At 44.1% G+C, this 15250-nt stretch overlaps 1 protein-coding gene and 1 long non-coding RNA gene across 7 annotated transcripts in view; one reads left to right on the plus strand and one right to left on the minus strand.

The window, feature by feature from the left end:
• THADA (THADA armadillo repeat containing) overlaps nucleotides 1-15250 on the plus strand; it is a 307081-nt gene that overhangs the window by 244986 nt on the left and 46845 nt on the right. For all 6 annotated transcript variants that reach the window (XR_006529036.2, XM_044772317.2, XM_070512173.1 and 3 more), the window contains 3 exons: nucleotides 10802-11184; nucleotides 12054-12172; nucleotides 12517-12589. Coding sequence is in view for 5 of the 6 variants with exons in the window: in XM_044772317.2 (XP_044628252.2) it covers nucleotides 10802-11184; nucleotides 12054-12172; nucleotides 12517-12589 (575 nt within the window). In the remaining variant the exon portion in view is untranslated. The remainder of the gene's footprint in view (nucleotides 1-10801; nucleotides 11185-12053; nucleotides 12173-12516; nucleotides 12590-15250) is intronic.
• On the minus strand, nucleotides 4623-15091 carry LOC106826353 (uncharacterized). The gene is made up of 3 exons (XR_006529039.2): nucleotides 14911-15091; nucleotides 6643-6744; nucleotides 4623-5493 (listed from the first exon to the last, which is right to left on the minus strand). It is a non-coding gene; the product is annotated as an uncharacterized lncRNA (long non-coding RNA).

The raw sequence follows: 15250 nt of genomic DNA on the forward strand, positions 1-15250 counted from the left end.
TTATTGCTGAGTAGTACCCCATTATATGTATGGTTTGTTTATTTTAATTCACCGGTTGAAATATATTTGGGTATTTCCACTTTTTGGAAATTGTGAATAGCGTGGCTCTGAGCATTCACATAGAAGTGTTTGTGTGGTCGTATGTTTTCATTCCTCTTAAGTAAAACCTAGGAAGGAGATTACTAGGTCATGATGAAGATTGTTTAATGTTGTAAGAAACTGCCAAACTCTTTTCTAAAGGGGCTTACCATTTTGCATTCCCACCAGCACTGAATGAGAGGTACACTTGTTCTGTATCCTCACCTAGACTTGGTTGTCCCTCTTGTTAATTTTAGCCATTTTAGTAGGGGTATAGTAGTGTCACTTGAAGTTCTCTTTCATTTTTTGCATGCAAATATCTATTGTTCCAGCACCATTATTTTTTTTAATATTTTTTCCTTCTCCTTTTTCCTCTCTTTCTGGGATTGCACTCATATGTATATTAGGTCACTTGAAGTTGTCCCATAGATGACTGGTGCTCTGGGATTTTTTCTATCTGTGTTTCGTTTTTAATAGCCATAAGTCAGGGAATGGTTCCAGGTCTTACATTCAAATGTTTAATCCATTTTGAGTTAATGTTTGTATATGGTGTCAGATAATGGTCTATGCTGCTTTTCTTCTAATGTTGGATTTTTCCTTTCTTGTAAGGTGACTTGTCAGCCATAAGTCAGCCATAAGAAACGATGAAATCTGGCCATTTGTGGCAACATGGATAGACCTTGGGGGTATTATGCTCAGTGAAATAAGTCAGAGGGAGAAAGTCAAATATTGTATGATCTCACTCATAAGTAGAAGATAAAAACAACTACAAACACACACACAGAAACAGATTGGATTGATGGTTACCAGAGGGGAAGAGTGGAGGGAGGAGGGCAAAAGGGCTGATTAGGCACATGTGCTGATGGAGTGTAAACAGTCTTTGGTTGGTGAACATGATGTAATCTACACAGAAAACAAAATATTATGGTGCACACGTGAAATTTATAAAATGTTATAGACCAATGTTATCGCAACAAAAAAATAAAAATAATTTTTTAAAAAACTATATTATGCGATGGTTTTCAGCTAGGATATTGTGATATGCTTTTTATTAAAAAAAAACGTATATCAGGTCTCTAAAATGAATTTGCTAAAAAAAAAAAGAGAGAAAGAAAGAAAAGCAGCTACCAGGATGTAAAATTGATAGCAAGAACAAAGAACTAAAAATGGTTATCACATCCATAGTAGGAAACAGAGCTTCTGCTCGTCCCATGGCCCAGGTACACTTACTCCCAGGCTCACCTCCGTTGCTCATCTGGCTCATCACATTTGCCTAACTGCCCCCTCCATGTTGGGGCTGGACTTAACATTAAATAGCGTTCCTAGTCCATCCAGGTTCTGTTGGATTTGCCAGCTGTAGACTGCACCTTGCAGCATCGCTCCTACAAGGGTTGGCCTGCACTCCAGTGATGCTGGGAACCTCCAGTTTGAGAGGCTGTTTCTCCCAGAAACTGTAAACTGTAGTTCGGGCAAGGGACTGCGATAGGTGGTCCTAGCTCCTCTCTTACTACAGGTGAGACAACAAAGGTTAGCCCCAGTTATTTAAAGGAATCTTCCCAGCCAGCAGACACTCAAGCTGGTTTACACTGTATCTCATTGCCTAAGGGTGGAAGAGACGTCCCAGGTCCTATAAGGTTAAATTGAACAGGGGTGTTGAGGTGTGATGATAGGGAAATTTCCAATTTCTCAGTCTTGTCCTTAGGAGAATTCACTGACAAAGAACCAGAAGCAGTGTATGCTTAGAAGTAATTTTATGTTTGTGTCTTTGGGTTGTCCTGTGTTTTTCCACGAGTATTTCCTGACTTCCTCCCTGTGCTGGGCAAAGGCAGGGATGGGATGGTGGGTGGAGGCAAGAAATAAAAGATACTGTCCCACCCAGTGCCTGATGAGCTCATTTTTAGCCTACCGAAATCCTTGAGAGCTCTCCTGACTTGCTATCTCCCAAGCCGCAGGGACTGTGTTTTTATTTTATGGGTTGACAAGTTAGTCTTCAAATAGCATTCTCGAACGCTCATCCTCCTTCCTCAACTTAAAGAGTACATGCCTTGGCGAATATACTGGGGGCAAGGGAAGGAAGGATTGTTTGCAAAGGGGTGCGTGTCAGGGGCCCACGCCTGTGTAAGCAGGACGTGAAGGGCCTCAGAGACCTAGAAACAAAAGTAGGCAAGAAATGAACAACCGGCAGCAGTTCAGAGTGCTCCTCAAGACACAGTCAGTCTCCAGATCATTCTGCCAGGTCATTCTGCATGTGTGTATCTGAGGGGCCCCTAGGGTCAGGATTACAGTCTACTGGGAGGGGCAGAGGATAAATAGAAGAATGGAATTTCCCTTCGATAAGGAGAAGCCAAGATTTAGTAAATCAGTTGATTTGTTGTTGTTCCTATGGTTTCCTTTTCTCTCCAAATATAATTTTTTTTGAGGAATTGCAAAACAGGACATTAACATTCACAGAGTGTACAAATGATCTGTGATTATTTTTAGAACCAGTTTGTCAGCTGTTTCCGATAAGAACTTTTGTTGGATCTGATTACAGATCTCTGACCAGAGCTACAATTCTTTGAAACAGAAGAAGCTGGCCATCTCCCTACACGTGAAAAGTGAAATCTGCTTTGTATTTTCTCGCCCCTACATTTTTCAGGAGGATAGAGGTTCTGGGAGAGAGGAGGAGGCTGGAGGAAAGTACAGAGCAATTACATCTGCACAGTTTTCTTGACCCAGTGGTATTGGAGAATTCAGAGCCTTTACTGTATATCAAAAAGGAATTTGTTCCTTCATTCGTGGCAGAGGGAACAGTGTATGCAAGGTCAGGCAGAATAAAGAACCGTCGTCTCAGGCTCAGTGGCAGGTGACCACTATAGTAGCACAATCAATATCATTGCCGTTTACACAGTATCCCCAGTAAGTGACTTATTCCATAGCAGTGGAACCCTTTTTTTCTGTTTGGTTGGCCTTTTTAGTCCTAAGGAGGATCCCTCCCCCTTCATGGGTACTGTTTGCTACTTATAAGTAGAACAAGTTTGCTGTGATTACTGGGAATTTTGCTTCCCCATAGCCATCTCTACTGGGGCCAAGAAAATGCCGTCACTTTGGGCCTGTATACTTCTTCCCTCTTGCCCCTTTATTTTGGCCAGTTCAACACAAAGCAATCAGGCTATCTTTTTTTTTTTTTGAGGAAGATTAGCCTGGGGCTGACTACTGCCAATCCTCCTCTTTTTGCTGAGGAAGACTGGCCCCGAGCTAACATCCATGCCCATCTTCTTCTACTTTATACATGGGACACCTACCACAGCATGGCTTTTGCCAAGCGGTGCCATGTCCGCACCCAGGATCCGAACTGGCGAACCCCAGGCCACCGAAAAGTGGAATGTGGGAACTTAATCGATGCACCACCGGGCCAGCCCCACAATCAGGCTATCTTGATTCATGCCATACCAGTGAAGGCCAGGAACTGTATAATGTTCAGGAGCTCTTTGTTGAGTACTAGATGAAGGGGTTGACTTATGATTAGGGGCCATGATGTACAAAAACAAATACCATTAAACACTAGAATTACATACCTTCAGCGTGGATAGATGTTTATACTGTAAGAAGCACGGATGATCTCAGATGGTCTGAGGTAGTGGTTCTTAAAGTGTGGTCCCTGCATCAGCAGCATCACCATCACCTGGGAATTTGTGAGAAATGTAATTTGGGGGGTGCCCTGCCCCAGACCGACTGAATCAGGAACTCTGGAGGTGAGCATGCTAAAGTTTAAGAGCCATGGGTCTGAGGTAGCAGCACAACCATCCTTCTGGGAAAGTGCTCAGTGATTGGAATGCCAGGTGAAACTGCCTTCTCTTTTTTAATTGTTATTTTCCAGTCTCTCTCCCTCTCTCTCTCTCTCTCTTTGCCTTGTACTTAGAGTTAAATTCACCTAAATTAAATGCTCTTATGGTGAAACTCCACTGTATCCATAATTATGTGGTAATGATATCATCAACGTTTTTTTCCAGAATGCCCTTGTTAAAGCTTTTAGAGTAACATGCATCTTTTAAAATTATGTTGATTTTTTTAAAAGAAATTTTAGCAAACCTCTGTGAGTAGCTCAGAAAATCAAAGATGAATGACCCACAGTCCTGCCCTTTGGGGCTATAGTGCTCCTCTGGGGTGGACACAGACCCCGCTAAACAATAAAACAGGATTTGTGAAATATGACACTGTCCCTGCTCAAGGTATGTGCTGCTGTTAAATCTTCTTTCAACAGCCAGGTCGAGGGGCTGGCCCGGTGGTGCAGCGGTTAGGTTCCCATGTTCCGCTTTGGCGGCCCCAGGTTCACTGGTTCGGATCCCAGTGTGGACATGGCACCGCTTGGCAAAAAGCCATGCTGTGGTAGGCGTCCCACGTATAAAGTAGAGGAAGATGGGCATGGATGTTAGCTCAGGGCCAGGCTTCCTCGGCAAAAAGAGGAGGACTAGCAGTAGATGTTAGCTCAGGGCTAATCTTCCTCAAAACAAAAACAAAAACAAAAACAAAAAAAAACAGCCAGGTCAATGTTAGCGCCCTACCTTGGTTGGTTAGGGATTGGCAGCTGTGATATCCAGTTAATTTAGCGATCACCATTCAGGTTGCAGACATAACACTGAAAGCTGCAACTTGCCAAAGAACCGCTAAAATAACACATTTGAGATTACCAGAGGGAATTGTGAGAATGGACCACTGTGCTCCTTGTCCTGAGGGACCCGGCAAAGGCCCTTCAGTTCCTCCCTAGGATCTTTCTGTTCAGGGTAGTCATGCTGTCCAAACAGATCAACCTCAGGAAATATCCATCAGCTTCTCCAAAGCTGCCGTTCACTAGTGCTGGTGCCTGGTGCTGTTTTCACGATAAAACTATAGCAAAATTGGGCCAGCCCTGGTGGCCTAGTGGTTAAGTTTGGCGTGCTCTGCTTCGGCCACCAGGGTTGAGTTCCTGGGCGCGGACCTACACTATTTGTCTGTCAGTGGCCATGCTGTGGCGATGGTCCATATACCAAAAAAAGAGGAAGATTGGTAACAGATGTTAGCTCAGGGTGACTCTCCCTCAACAACAAAAAAACCTATAGCAAAATGACACTGTAGCAAATTTTTCTTATAGCCAAATTTCTTTAAAGAATTGTCTTTTATGATGATACTACAAATTTACTATGTTTTTGATGTTGATAGCCTTTCTTTCATGAAATGATAATGGATGGTAGATTTTTAACATCCTTATTTTACAAAATAAAAAGTTGGCAACTTATCCAGTCTGTCACATTGTTTTTGACATTTTATTGGTCCTTGAATTCCAAACTTGGGAATCATTTCTCCATTGAACCAGGACATAGCACAGCAGGAGGTACTGTCCTTCCAAGTGAATCCAGCTGCTAAGCCATTCCTTTGAAGGCTAGAAATATGCTTGCCCTAAGAAGAAAAAAAAGTTAATTTCAAAAGTGAAATCAAATTGGATGTGTAGAATCAGTCACACATACTTGGGTGACTAAAATGACTACACTGATGGGAAAATCCAAGGACGTTCCAAACAAGGAGAGCTGGGAAAAGCTCCAATTAATAAGAGTTTGCAAAAATCATCTAATTTGTGAAAAATAAGTTGGGGCCATTAAAGGAGAGACTTGATTCTTTCATTGGAACACTTGGCTTTCCAAGAAAGACAGGAAGGAAGAAACATAAAGTAATCAAACTTGAAATTGTAAGTAGACAAGTTATCTTCTAGAGAAGAGGGTTGTTAAACCTCAGACTGAGGAACCCCGTCAAAGAACTAGCTTCAGTTTTTGTGTCCTGCAGACAACAGGCACTCAGAGAAATGGAAATAAGTCCCCGTGTTGATCTAGACTTTGAAATGCATTTGGTAGGGCAAGACACAAAGCAGTGCTTCGCTGGAAAGAAGCCCTGGTTGTGAAAACCATTTGGTGAACTCTGCCTGCTTGTGGGCTGCAGAGCCGGGAAAACAGTAGCTGTCACCCCCAGCTGCATGCTGGAATCACCAGGGTCACTTTACAACAGGCTTGCCCCAGAGATGCAGTTAAGTGTCCCCTGACGTGAGTGTGTTTCTAAAGCTCTTCGGATGGATTTAATGTACTTCCTGGCCTGAGAAACCTCTATGCTAGAGAGGAAAGCAATACGTCTGGTTTAGTCACTGCAGCCGCTTATGTTAAAGTACTGGGCATTCCTGACTCCAAGCTCTTGTTCCACCTAGAGACCCCCGTCACTCTAGGCACTGGCAGAGAGAGTGTTCTGTGGTCCCCACTAAACTGGAACTCCGTGAGAGCGGAGCCTGGTCTTTCTCATTCACTGCTACGTCCTGGATCTAGAACAGAACCTGCACATAGGGAGGCAGTGCTGAAGGCCTGCCTGCCAGGGTCCTTTATGGTGCACATTCATTCTTTTCAATTATTGGTGATTTCCCCTCCTTTGGTGTTTTTATGTGTAAGAGAAGATGGGGTGTGGTGAATTTTCTAGTTCTTCACTATGGTGAAGTACTGGACTGGAATCAGCTGTGCTCTGCACCCCCTACCCACCCATAAACTCTACAAACCCCCGTGAAAGTCGTACCTTAGAAGTGTGGCTCTCAGCTGGAGTACATAGCAGAATTACCTGTTGGCTTCTTAAGACTACAGATGGCTGCGCCCAACTCGAAACCAATTGAATCAGAATCTACGAGAGGAGGATTCAGGCATGTGTGGTTGTAATAATCTCTGGTTAAGAACCATCACTTGAGGGCAGTGGTTTTCAAGGTACCCGGCCCAGCAGCGTCAGCATCACCTGTGAGCTGGTTAGAAATGCAGATTCTTGGCCCCCAGCCCAGACCTCCCGAATCAGAACCTTTTGGGCTGAGGCCCAGGCAGCAGTCCGCAGTTTAGCAGCCCTCAGGTGACTCTGACGCTCACCCAAGTTTGAGGAACTCTGCTTTAGGACATCTCTTTGGGTCTTGGTGCACAACAGAGAATGTTTTTTCTAAGCAGCAGTTTGAAGAAAGTGACTAAATGAATGTGTCATTTGATGATTTCCTAGCTTGTGGCTCTAACCTAACCTCTCCCAACACTCCTCTGTTGACACATTAATTCAGGGAACCTATTTGCAGGTCTCTCTTTGTCTGCTCTCTCCTGACGCCCCCTGGAGCATGTGCCCTTTTCCTCCCCCAGTTAGGTACCTCTGAGCAGCCTTCAGGACCCATCTTAAATTTTGTTCCCTCCAGAAAGCCCTTTTGACACTTCTTCCAATAGAAAAAATAAGTGCCCATTGTATTCCTTTTGGTCATTCTTATAGCTTTTGTATTCTCTGTACCTACCATTTTCTGTGTTAGCTTAGGCAAGTAACAACCTCTCTGTTTCCTCATCTGTAAAATGGGAATAATAATAGTGCTAGCTCCATTAAATGAGTTAATACTTGTTGAAGTGCTTAGAATAATAGTGCCTACTTCATTAAATAAGTTAATATTTGTTGAAGTGCTTAGAATAATATTCAACAAGTGTCTTCTAAAAGTAGTTATTGGTTGGGGGAGGGTGAAAGGGGTCAAGGGGCACATGTATATGGTGACAGATGGCAACTAGACTTTGGTGGTGCACATGATGCAGTCTATACAGAAGTCAGAATATAATGATGCACGCCTGAAGTTTATATAATGTTATAAACCAATGTGACCTCCATAAAATAAAAAACAAAAGTAATTATTATTCATAGCATTAAATAATCGGTATTAATATTCTATAGTGCATGGCACATAGATACTCAACAAATGTCAGCTTTTCTCACTAATAATTTTAGGGCACTAAGAATTTTCAATTTTGTAGTTATCTTTATCCTCCCGTTAGTTTTCGAGCTCTTTGACAGCAGGTAATTTTTTTCTCAACTCTGAATCTCTATAGCTCCCAAAGTACCTAATATATGCTCAATAAATGTTGATGGACTTATGCTGAACTCCACAGACAGTGTAGGCCAGGAAGTCCCAAAGGAGCCCTTCCTTTGTCCCCCTATCTCCTCCTTCTTTGGGGAGCACCTTCAGTCCCTGGCTTCGTGATGTCGTCCTTTCTCCAGGCCCTAGAGGAGGCAGGTGGGTCGGGGTGCCCAGTTCTTGAGTCCAGTGGACTACACACTCTGCCTGGAGTATCTCTTTGAGATAACAAGTTCCTCTGAAAATTATCCGGAATGGCCTAGACAGTTCTTCCTGTTTTTAATTGTTTTAAAGAGCAGATCTCCAAGCCATGTTTCTGACTCCTTGCCAAACAAATGAAACTCCTTTTTAATGCAGCGTTGTCCTCAGGGGGCGGTAGGTAGGAAGGCTAGGGAAGCCGTACCTGGAGACCACGGTAGTGTGGTCTTTTCATTACTAAATTGTAATGGGACTAGGTTTTTGGGTATTGAAAAATAGAGATGATGACACAGGTTGAGGACCCCGACTGCCTGAGTTTCCCTGCTGCTTTGTAAAGATGGCTGCCCTCCTGCTTGAACCTGGGTTTCTGCAGAGTCTGAGTTAAGAGCACAGATGTGTCTGCAGTTGCAGCTGGCAGATGGTGGATGGTGGCCTCCGTGGGGCACAGTCATGTTGGAGCCTGAGCCCCCACTTTGCCTCTTGGGGTGAACTTCTTTTTGAAACAATCTGATGTGTAAGATGAGTGTTCTATAGTTTTCATGCCTGGATTATTGCAAGTTTTTCAATTTCAAGGAAGTTTTTTCCAACTGTTACCTTAATCTTTTACATTTTTATTATGTTTATGATAGTTTTCTAGAAGTCAGTAGTGTTCACTGAGTTATGAAATACCTAAATTTCAGTAAGGTATTTGATGAAGTCTATCCTAATGTTCTTATAGGTAAAATTCTGTGAACAGAATGCAAAGTTGGGAGGATTCATAACTGGGGAATGACTAGACCCAGAGAGAGCTGGTTAATGAATTGATGAGAGCTTGGAGTGGGATGGGGGACAGGGGCAGGCAGGGAGCCGACTGTAACACTTGCCGAAGACCTCTGTCCTCCACACTGGCCCAGCCCACATTTTTAGTAATTACTTGGTTGCGGGCATTTATGGCATGCTTGTTAAATTGAGGTTTACCCAACTTCTGTTGGATGATGAATGTGTTGTATGAAGAATCTGGGTTGTGGGAGGTACCCAAGATGCCTCCCCCAGTCAGTGCCCAGAGCTGCCAATTTCATTCCTCAGTGCTTCTCACACCCCTCCTCTCCCTATCCCTTCCTTGCTTGAGGCCCTCGTCATTTCTCTCCTAGGCTATTGCAGCAGTCTTTTAACTGGTCTTCCTGCCTCTAATATTGTCCCCTCAGCAATAAGAACACTTCAGGGAACACACTTACTTGATCTTGTTGCTTAAAATAACCTCTCGGTGGCATTCCCTTGCCTGCAGAAGAATGTCCAAGTTCCTTCGCATGGCCTAGAAAGTTCTCCATGTCCTGCCCACAGAACTTCTCTGGGGTGGTCTCCTGCTCTTCCTCACCTTGAATCTTATGCTCTAGTGATGTCAGACTGCCTGTACTTCCCCACGTGGTCCATTCTGTTTCATGCCTTTGAACCTTTGCTCCACTTTTGGTGGTTCCATTACGTTCTCCCCTCTCTTCCCCTTTAAGACTCAGATTTCTTTACATCACTATATTGGATATGCCTAGTCATTCATTTCTCTTTCTCAGACTAGACTATAAACTTCTTAAGGGCAGTATTCTTACTTTATTTAGCACCCAGCACTTAATAAGCCAGCACTAAGTGTTTTTGATTATAACTGAGAATACAAAAAGATCTTAGCAATCTAAAAGGCAGACCATAAAACCTAACAGGGAGATAAAATTTAACAGCTCTACTTGAGTTTAAAACAAACAAACAAAGAAAACTAGTCTCGATCTAAGTACTGAGCACAAGGTGGGAGAGAGATGACTCACCACCATCAGTAGACCATGTAAAAAAAGAAAGCCTGTGGTTTCAGTTGACTTTATGCTCCACATGAGTCAGCAGTGTGATGCAACTCCAGTAACCTGATGTCAGAACAGGGAAAGTAACAGTCCTGCTGGCCAGACCACGCGAGAGAGCCGTGTGCCGTTCTCCATACGAGGAGGTAAAGCAAGTCCAAAGGAAAGCAGCTGGAATAGTGAGAGAAGCTGAACCCCCTCGTATGAGGAAGAGTTGAAGGAGGTAGGGGTGTTTCATCTGGAGAAGACAGAGGGGGCATAATAAGTAAATGCCTAAGGGCTCACTAAGAACCTCAAAATGCAGAATTAGGCCAGCGCTGGAGTGGAAACTGAAAAGAACTTTATGACAATTAGATCTACTAACAATGGAATAGTCTGTCCTGTGAGCACCAAGTCACTGTAGGGTTCAACCGAGGGCCTCTGAGAAGAGGTGCTGCAGAGGGGATCTGAGCCCCCGAAGGAAAATTGGACTAGATGTCCTTTTATTCTGTTCAACTTTGAGGATTGGTGATACAGGAGGTCACTCAGTTCATATTTACTGAACATTGGGGAGGGGCGCCAGGAGCACATATTCTGATAGGAATGCCTTTTGTGCCCCTAGGGGAAAAATTGTGTATTACCTAGATAGAAATCACCTCTGGGCCAGAAGCCTTACTGGGCTAGTCGCTTATTACAGCGTTCGTGTGATGTCTACTCAGGAAAGACATCTGATAATCCCACCCAGTGTATCCAGAACCTTGCGTTCTCCTATGTCCTTCTGTGGAACTTTGAATAAAGTGATAGCCTCTTTCCCTTTGCTTTGTAGTTCTGGAGCATCTTGGCTTCTGGGAGGAAGTCAGAAGGATCATCTCAGGATCAGAGCTGATAACAGGATTCCCCTATACCTTCACGGTGCCAGGCCTGCCCCAGTACCTCCAGAGCCTCACCAAACTAGCCATCGCTGCAGTGTGGGCAGTGGCGGCCCAGGCTGGAGAGCAGACAAGGGACGTTCCCATCTCCTTCTCTCAGCTCTTGGAGTCTTCCTTCCCTGAGGTGCGCCTGCTGACACTGGAAGCCCTGTTGGAAAGGTTCTCAGCGGCAGCAGCCTCTGAACCAAGAGAGAAGGGACTGCCGCTCTTGCTGTGGAATATGGGAGGGACGTTCTTAATGTTGGCTATGAAGGAAAATCATCCAGAATGCTTCTGTGAGGTAAAGTTTCTGGTGTACTGACCATCCCCTTCCACTCCCCAAACTCTTTGGCGAGCCCACTGGAGTGATAAGATCATGAAGGGAAGATTGGGTTTGGCTCCTCCAGGAGGAATAGGAAGAAGATTCAGCATCCAGAGGGCATGGGCTCTCTTTGTGTGGTGGTTGGCATGGCTTCATGCATAGAAGGGCACTAAGAAAAGTGTTTGATGGTAATGGTATTGATGACAGAGATTAACCAAAGACAGAGATTGAGAGTAAGCCACTCAATGCTGTAGGAAACAAGACATTGAAAGTTGGCTGTAGGGGCCAGCCCCGTGGCACAGTGGTTAAGTGAGCACATTCCACTTCTCGGCAGCCCAGGGTTCCCCGGTTCGGATCCCAGGTGCTGACATGGCACCGCTTGGCAAAAGCCATGCTGTGGTAGGCGTCCCGTATATAAAGTAGAGGAAGATGGGCATGGATGTTAGGTCAGGGCCAGTCTTCCTCAGCAAAAAGAGGAGGATTGGCAGCAGTTAGCTCAGGGCTAATCTTCCTCAAAAAAAAAAAAATGTGTCAGAGGGTAGTGTATGCTGACATGGCTGTTTGGGGGCACATGGCCACCTAGAAAGCATAATCAAAAGGAAAGGGCACTGACCTAGGAATCTGAGCATCTAGACTCTTATCAGGTCAGTAGGGTCCCTGAGTGTATCACTGCTCCACCCTGTCTTGGTCTCCCAAAGGTATTAAAGGGGAAATAAGAAGTTAGTGGGAGCTTTTTGAAAGATAAATCCTCTCATCAGTACATGTGATTATTATTTAGCTTCTGGAAACTTTTTCCTGAGTTGTGTTTTTGTTTTTGTTTTGTTTTCCCTTGGATCTGGTTCACACAGATACTGAAAATTCTCCATTGCATGGACACCAGTGAGTGGCTGCCCCAGACAAAGCGCTGTATCCATCTAACCCCGAAGGAGTTCTTGCTGTGGATAATGGATATTGCTTCCAATGAAAGGTTTGCCTCCAACACTCCCTGTGCAAACTGGGGACCATGTGTGGGCCTGTCAGTCACTTATGTAATGAACTTGAGCACAGTCCTGGCCTGAGGACTCGAGTCCTGTGTTTCTTTTTAAGTTTCAGCCTAGGAGCATGTTCTAGGCTCAGGCAATAGATTGATGTCAGAGTTTCACATTAATAACCAGAAGACAGTTACTTCTGGAAGCGTTTATGTGGCTGTGAGGTGGAGATTTCCAGCATTCACATGCACACGGATTACAGACTAACTGCAAAAACCATTTGAATATCAGGATGTAAATATGTTTGATTTTATTTTGTGTGTTTTTGGCTTACTTTTTCCAGGTCTGAAACTCAAAGTGTAGCTCTGAGACTTGCCTCCAGAGTGGTTGCCCACTGCATGCAGGCGCGTGAGGAGGTGAGGCTGATCCTGCCCCAGTGGTGGGGTCAGGCTGTCGTGCTCTTCTTTACCTGGGAGGTGTCAGCAGGAGTGAACTGTCCCAGTAGGCAGGATCACTGTGGTGTGATGTGGAGCCTCCACAAAAACGTCGCTCATCTTGATTGTTCACTTTGGATATAACTTGTGAAGACTTTCGTGAGCACCACCTTTGGCATTCCTTTTCTCTTGTTCTGGGCTCATTTGCTTAGAGTCCATGAGGATAACACAACCTCCTCCTCGCTCCAGCACACACACACACAAGCCCAAACTCCTTGTTTTTTCCTACTTTCCTCGCTAGATTTTTTATTTAAAGAGGGAGCAAGCAAGTCATTTCCAAGGATTCCCAGTCACTAGGATTGCATCCTAGTCAACTAAGTATGAAAATATATCATGAAGGCTTAAATATTGCCCCAGAACATGGCTGAGCTGGCTCTGCTTGGAGGCCCAGATGTGCCCCATATGCCTTACATGTCCTCTAGGGGTGAGGTGGAACTAAAGTAATCAAAACAGCTTCCTGGGAGATGCCTTACGACAAATACGTGCATACTTAGGAGCATACAAGAAAGATGCCACCATTACAGAATTATTATAAGTAGAAAGCAGTGGGTACTACAGTAAAATTACCTGACGCTCTTGGTTACACATCACCACACTGTGATAGTGGCGGGATAACATTGTGGATTTCAATTTTTTACAGTAAAGCAGCACTGAGAGAGCAGTGGAGATACGAAGATGAACAAAGTGTAATGAGAGAAAAGGAGTGTTAGATCATGACATTAAATGTCATGACAGTAGGGAGGAGGCTGTGGGAACCCAGAGGAGGGAGAGAGTGTTCCAGGAGCCAAGGAAGACTGCCCAGATGAGATTGTGAAGTTCAGAGAGACTGGGGCAGAGGGTAAGGATTCAGCAGAAACAGTTTCCTTGAGTCTGTCACTCAAAGGTAGGCCAGGGGGCCAAAGCTAGGTGGTCACTAGGAGATACAAAAGCCGAAAGAAAGTCAGTTATGTGTGTTGCTGAGGAGGGAGGGGTTTGTAGGAAGGCAGAAGATTTGCTGAAAAAATATAGCCCAGAGGGAAAAGAACAAGTTCTAAGAAAGAAGTCGCAGGGCAGCCTAACAAGTCTTCCAAGACATCGTTCTCATCTAAAGCTGTTTCAACCAGCTGTCATGTGCATCTTAAAGGCACTGCCTGGTACTCGAATGAAGTGATGTTTGATGAAAATTGAGAGTTTTCCAGAGAGAGAAAAATTAACAAAACTGTAGAGAAACACATAAAAGAAGTTCCCAGGAAAACCTGGGTTTTTTTGTGCATTGGGAGTCAGCATCTTCCTCAGGGTCTAAGATGCTTATCAGTTTAGTTCCATAGATGTCCGTAGATGATCAGAGGAGCCAGTAGTCTCATTTTGAACATTTAAGGAGGTTTAGGGGCCGGCCTCGTGGCCAAGTGGTTGGGTTCGTGTGCTCCACTTTGGTGGCCCAGGGTTTTGCCGGTTCAGTTCCTGGGTGCATACATGGCACTGCTCATCCAGCCATGCTGAGGCAGTATCCCACATGCCACAACTGGAAGGACCCACAACTAAAGATATACAACTATGTACCAGGGGAGGGGCAGGGGGGGAGTTTAGGGAAAAAAGGAAAAGTGAAGTCTTTCAAAAAATAAATAAATAAATAAAATAAAATAAAGAGGTTTAGTTGATAGGGGAAGTAAAGTACATTTGGAACAGTAATCCCCTTTCTAGAAAAAGTGAAAAACCAGGGTTTAAAAGATGGAAACAACCCAAATGCCCATCAGCTGGTGAATGGGTAAACAAAATACAGTATATCTATACAATGGAATATTATTCAGCCATAAAAAAGCAATGAGGTACTGATACATCCTGTAGCATGGCTGAACCTTGAAAACATGCTAAGTGAAAAGAGCCAGTCACAAAAGACTAATGTTGTGTGATTCAATTTTTATGAAATGTCCAGAATAGGCAAATCCATAGAGACAGAAAGTAGATTTGTAGTTTAGGGCTAGGGGAGGGGGAAGATGACAGGATGAGAGGATGATAACTAAAGGGTACAAGGTTTCTCTTTTTGGTGATGAAAATCTTCTAAAATTGACTGTGATGATGGTTGCACATATCTGTGAATACACTAAAAACCATCGAATTGTATACTTTAAATGGGTGAAACGTGTGGTATGTGAATTAGATCTCAATAAAGCTGTTACTATAAAAAGACAAGAATAGGACTTTGTTTAAACAATAATATTAGTTAGGATGCTGCTTTAAATGTTGTAACAGAAACTCTTACTTACAGTGGCTTAACCCAGATAGAAGCAGTCCAAAGCAGACATGGTGGCTTCAGAGTGTTGGGCCCCCAGCCCCTTCTACCTTGCTGTTCTGCTTCCTCAACATGGCTTCCATTCATGGCCCCTTCCATCAGATGGTTGCTCCAGCTCTCATCATCTTGTCTTTGTTCAGCTAGCAGGAAAGAGAAACCCAGGAAGTGAAGGTCACACCTATTTCCGATGCATGACTGAAAGTGCACAGATACCGTGTTTTTTTTATGACATCCCGTTAGTCGGAAATCACGTTACGCCCAAATGCAAAGGAGTCTGGGAAATGTAGTCTTTAGCTGGGTGCCCACATGCCCAT

Source organism: Equus asinus, chromosome 6, assembly GCF_041296235.1.
Source record: "Equus asinus isolate D_3611 breed Donkey chromosome 6, EquAss-T2T_v2, whole genome shotgun sequence".
Lineage (NCBI taxonomy): Eukaryota > Metazoa > Chordata > Mammalia > Perissodactyla > Equidae > Equus > Equus asinus.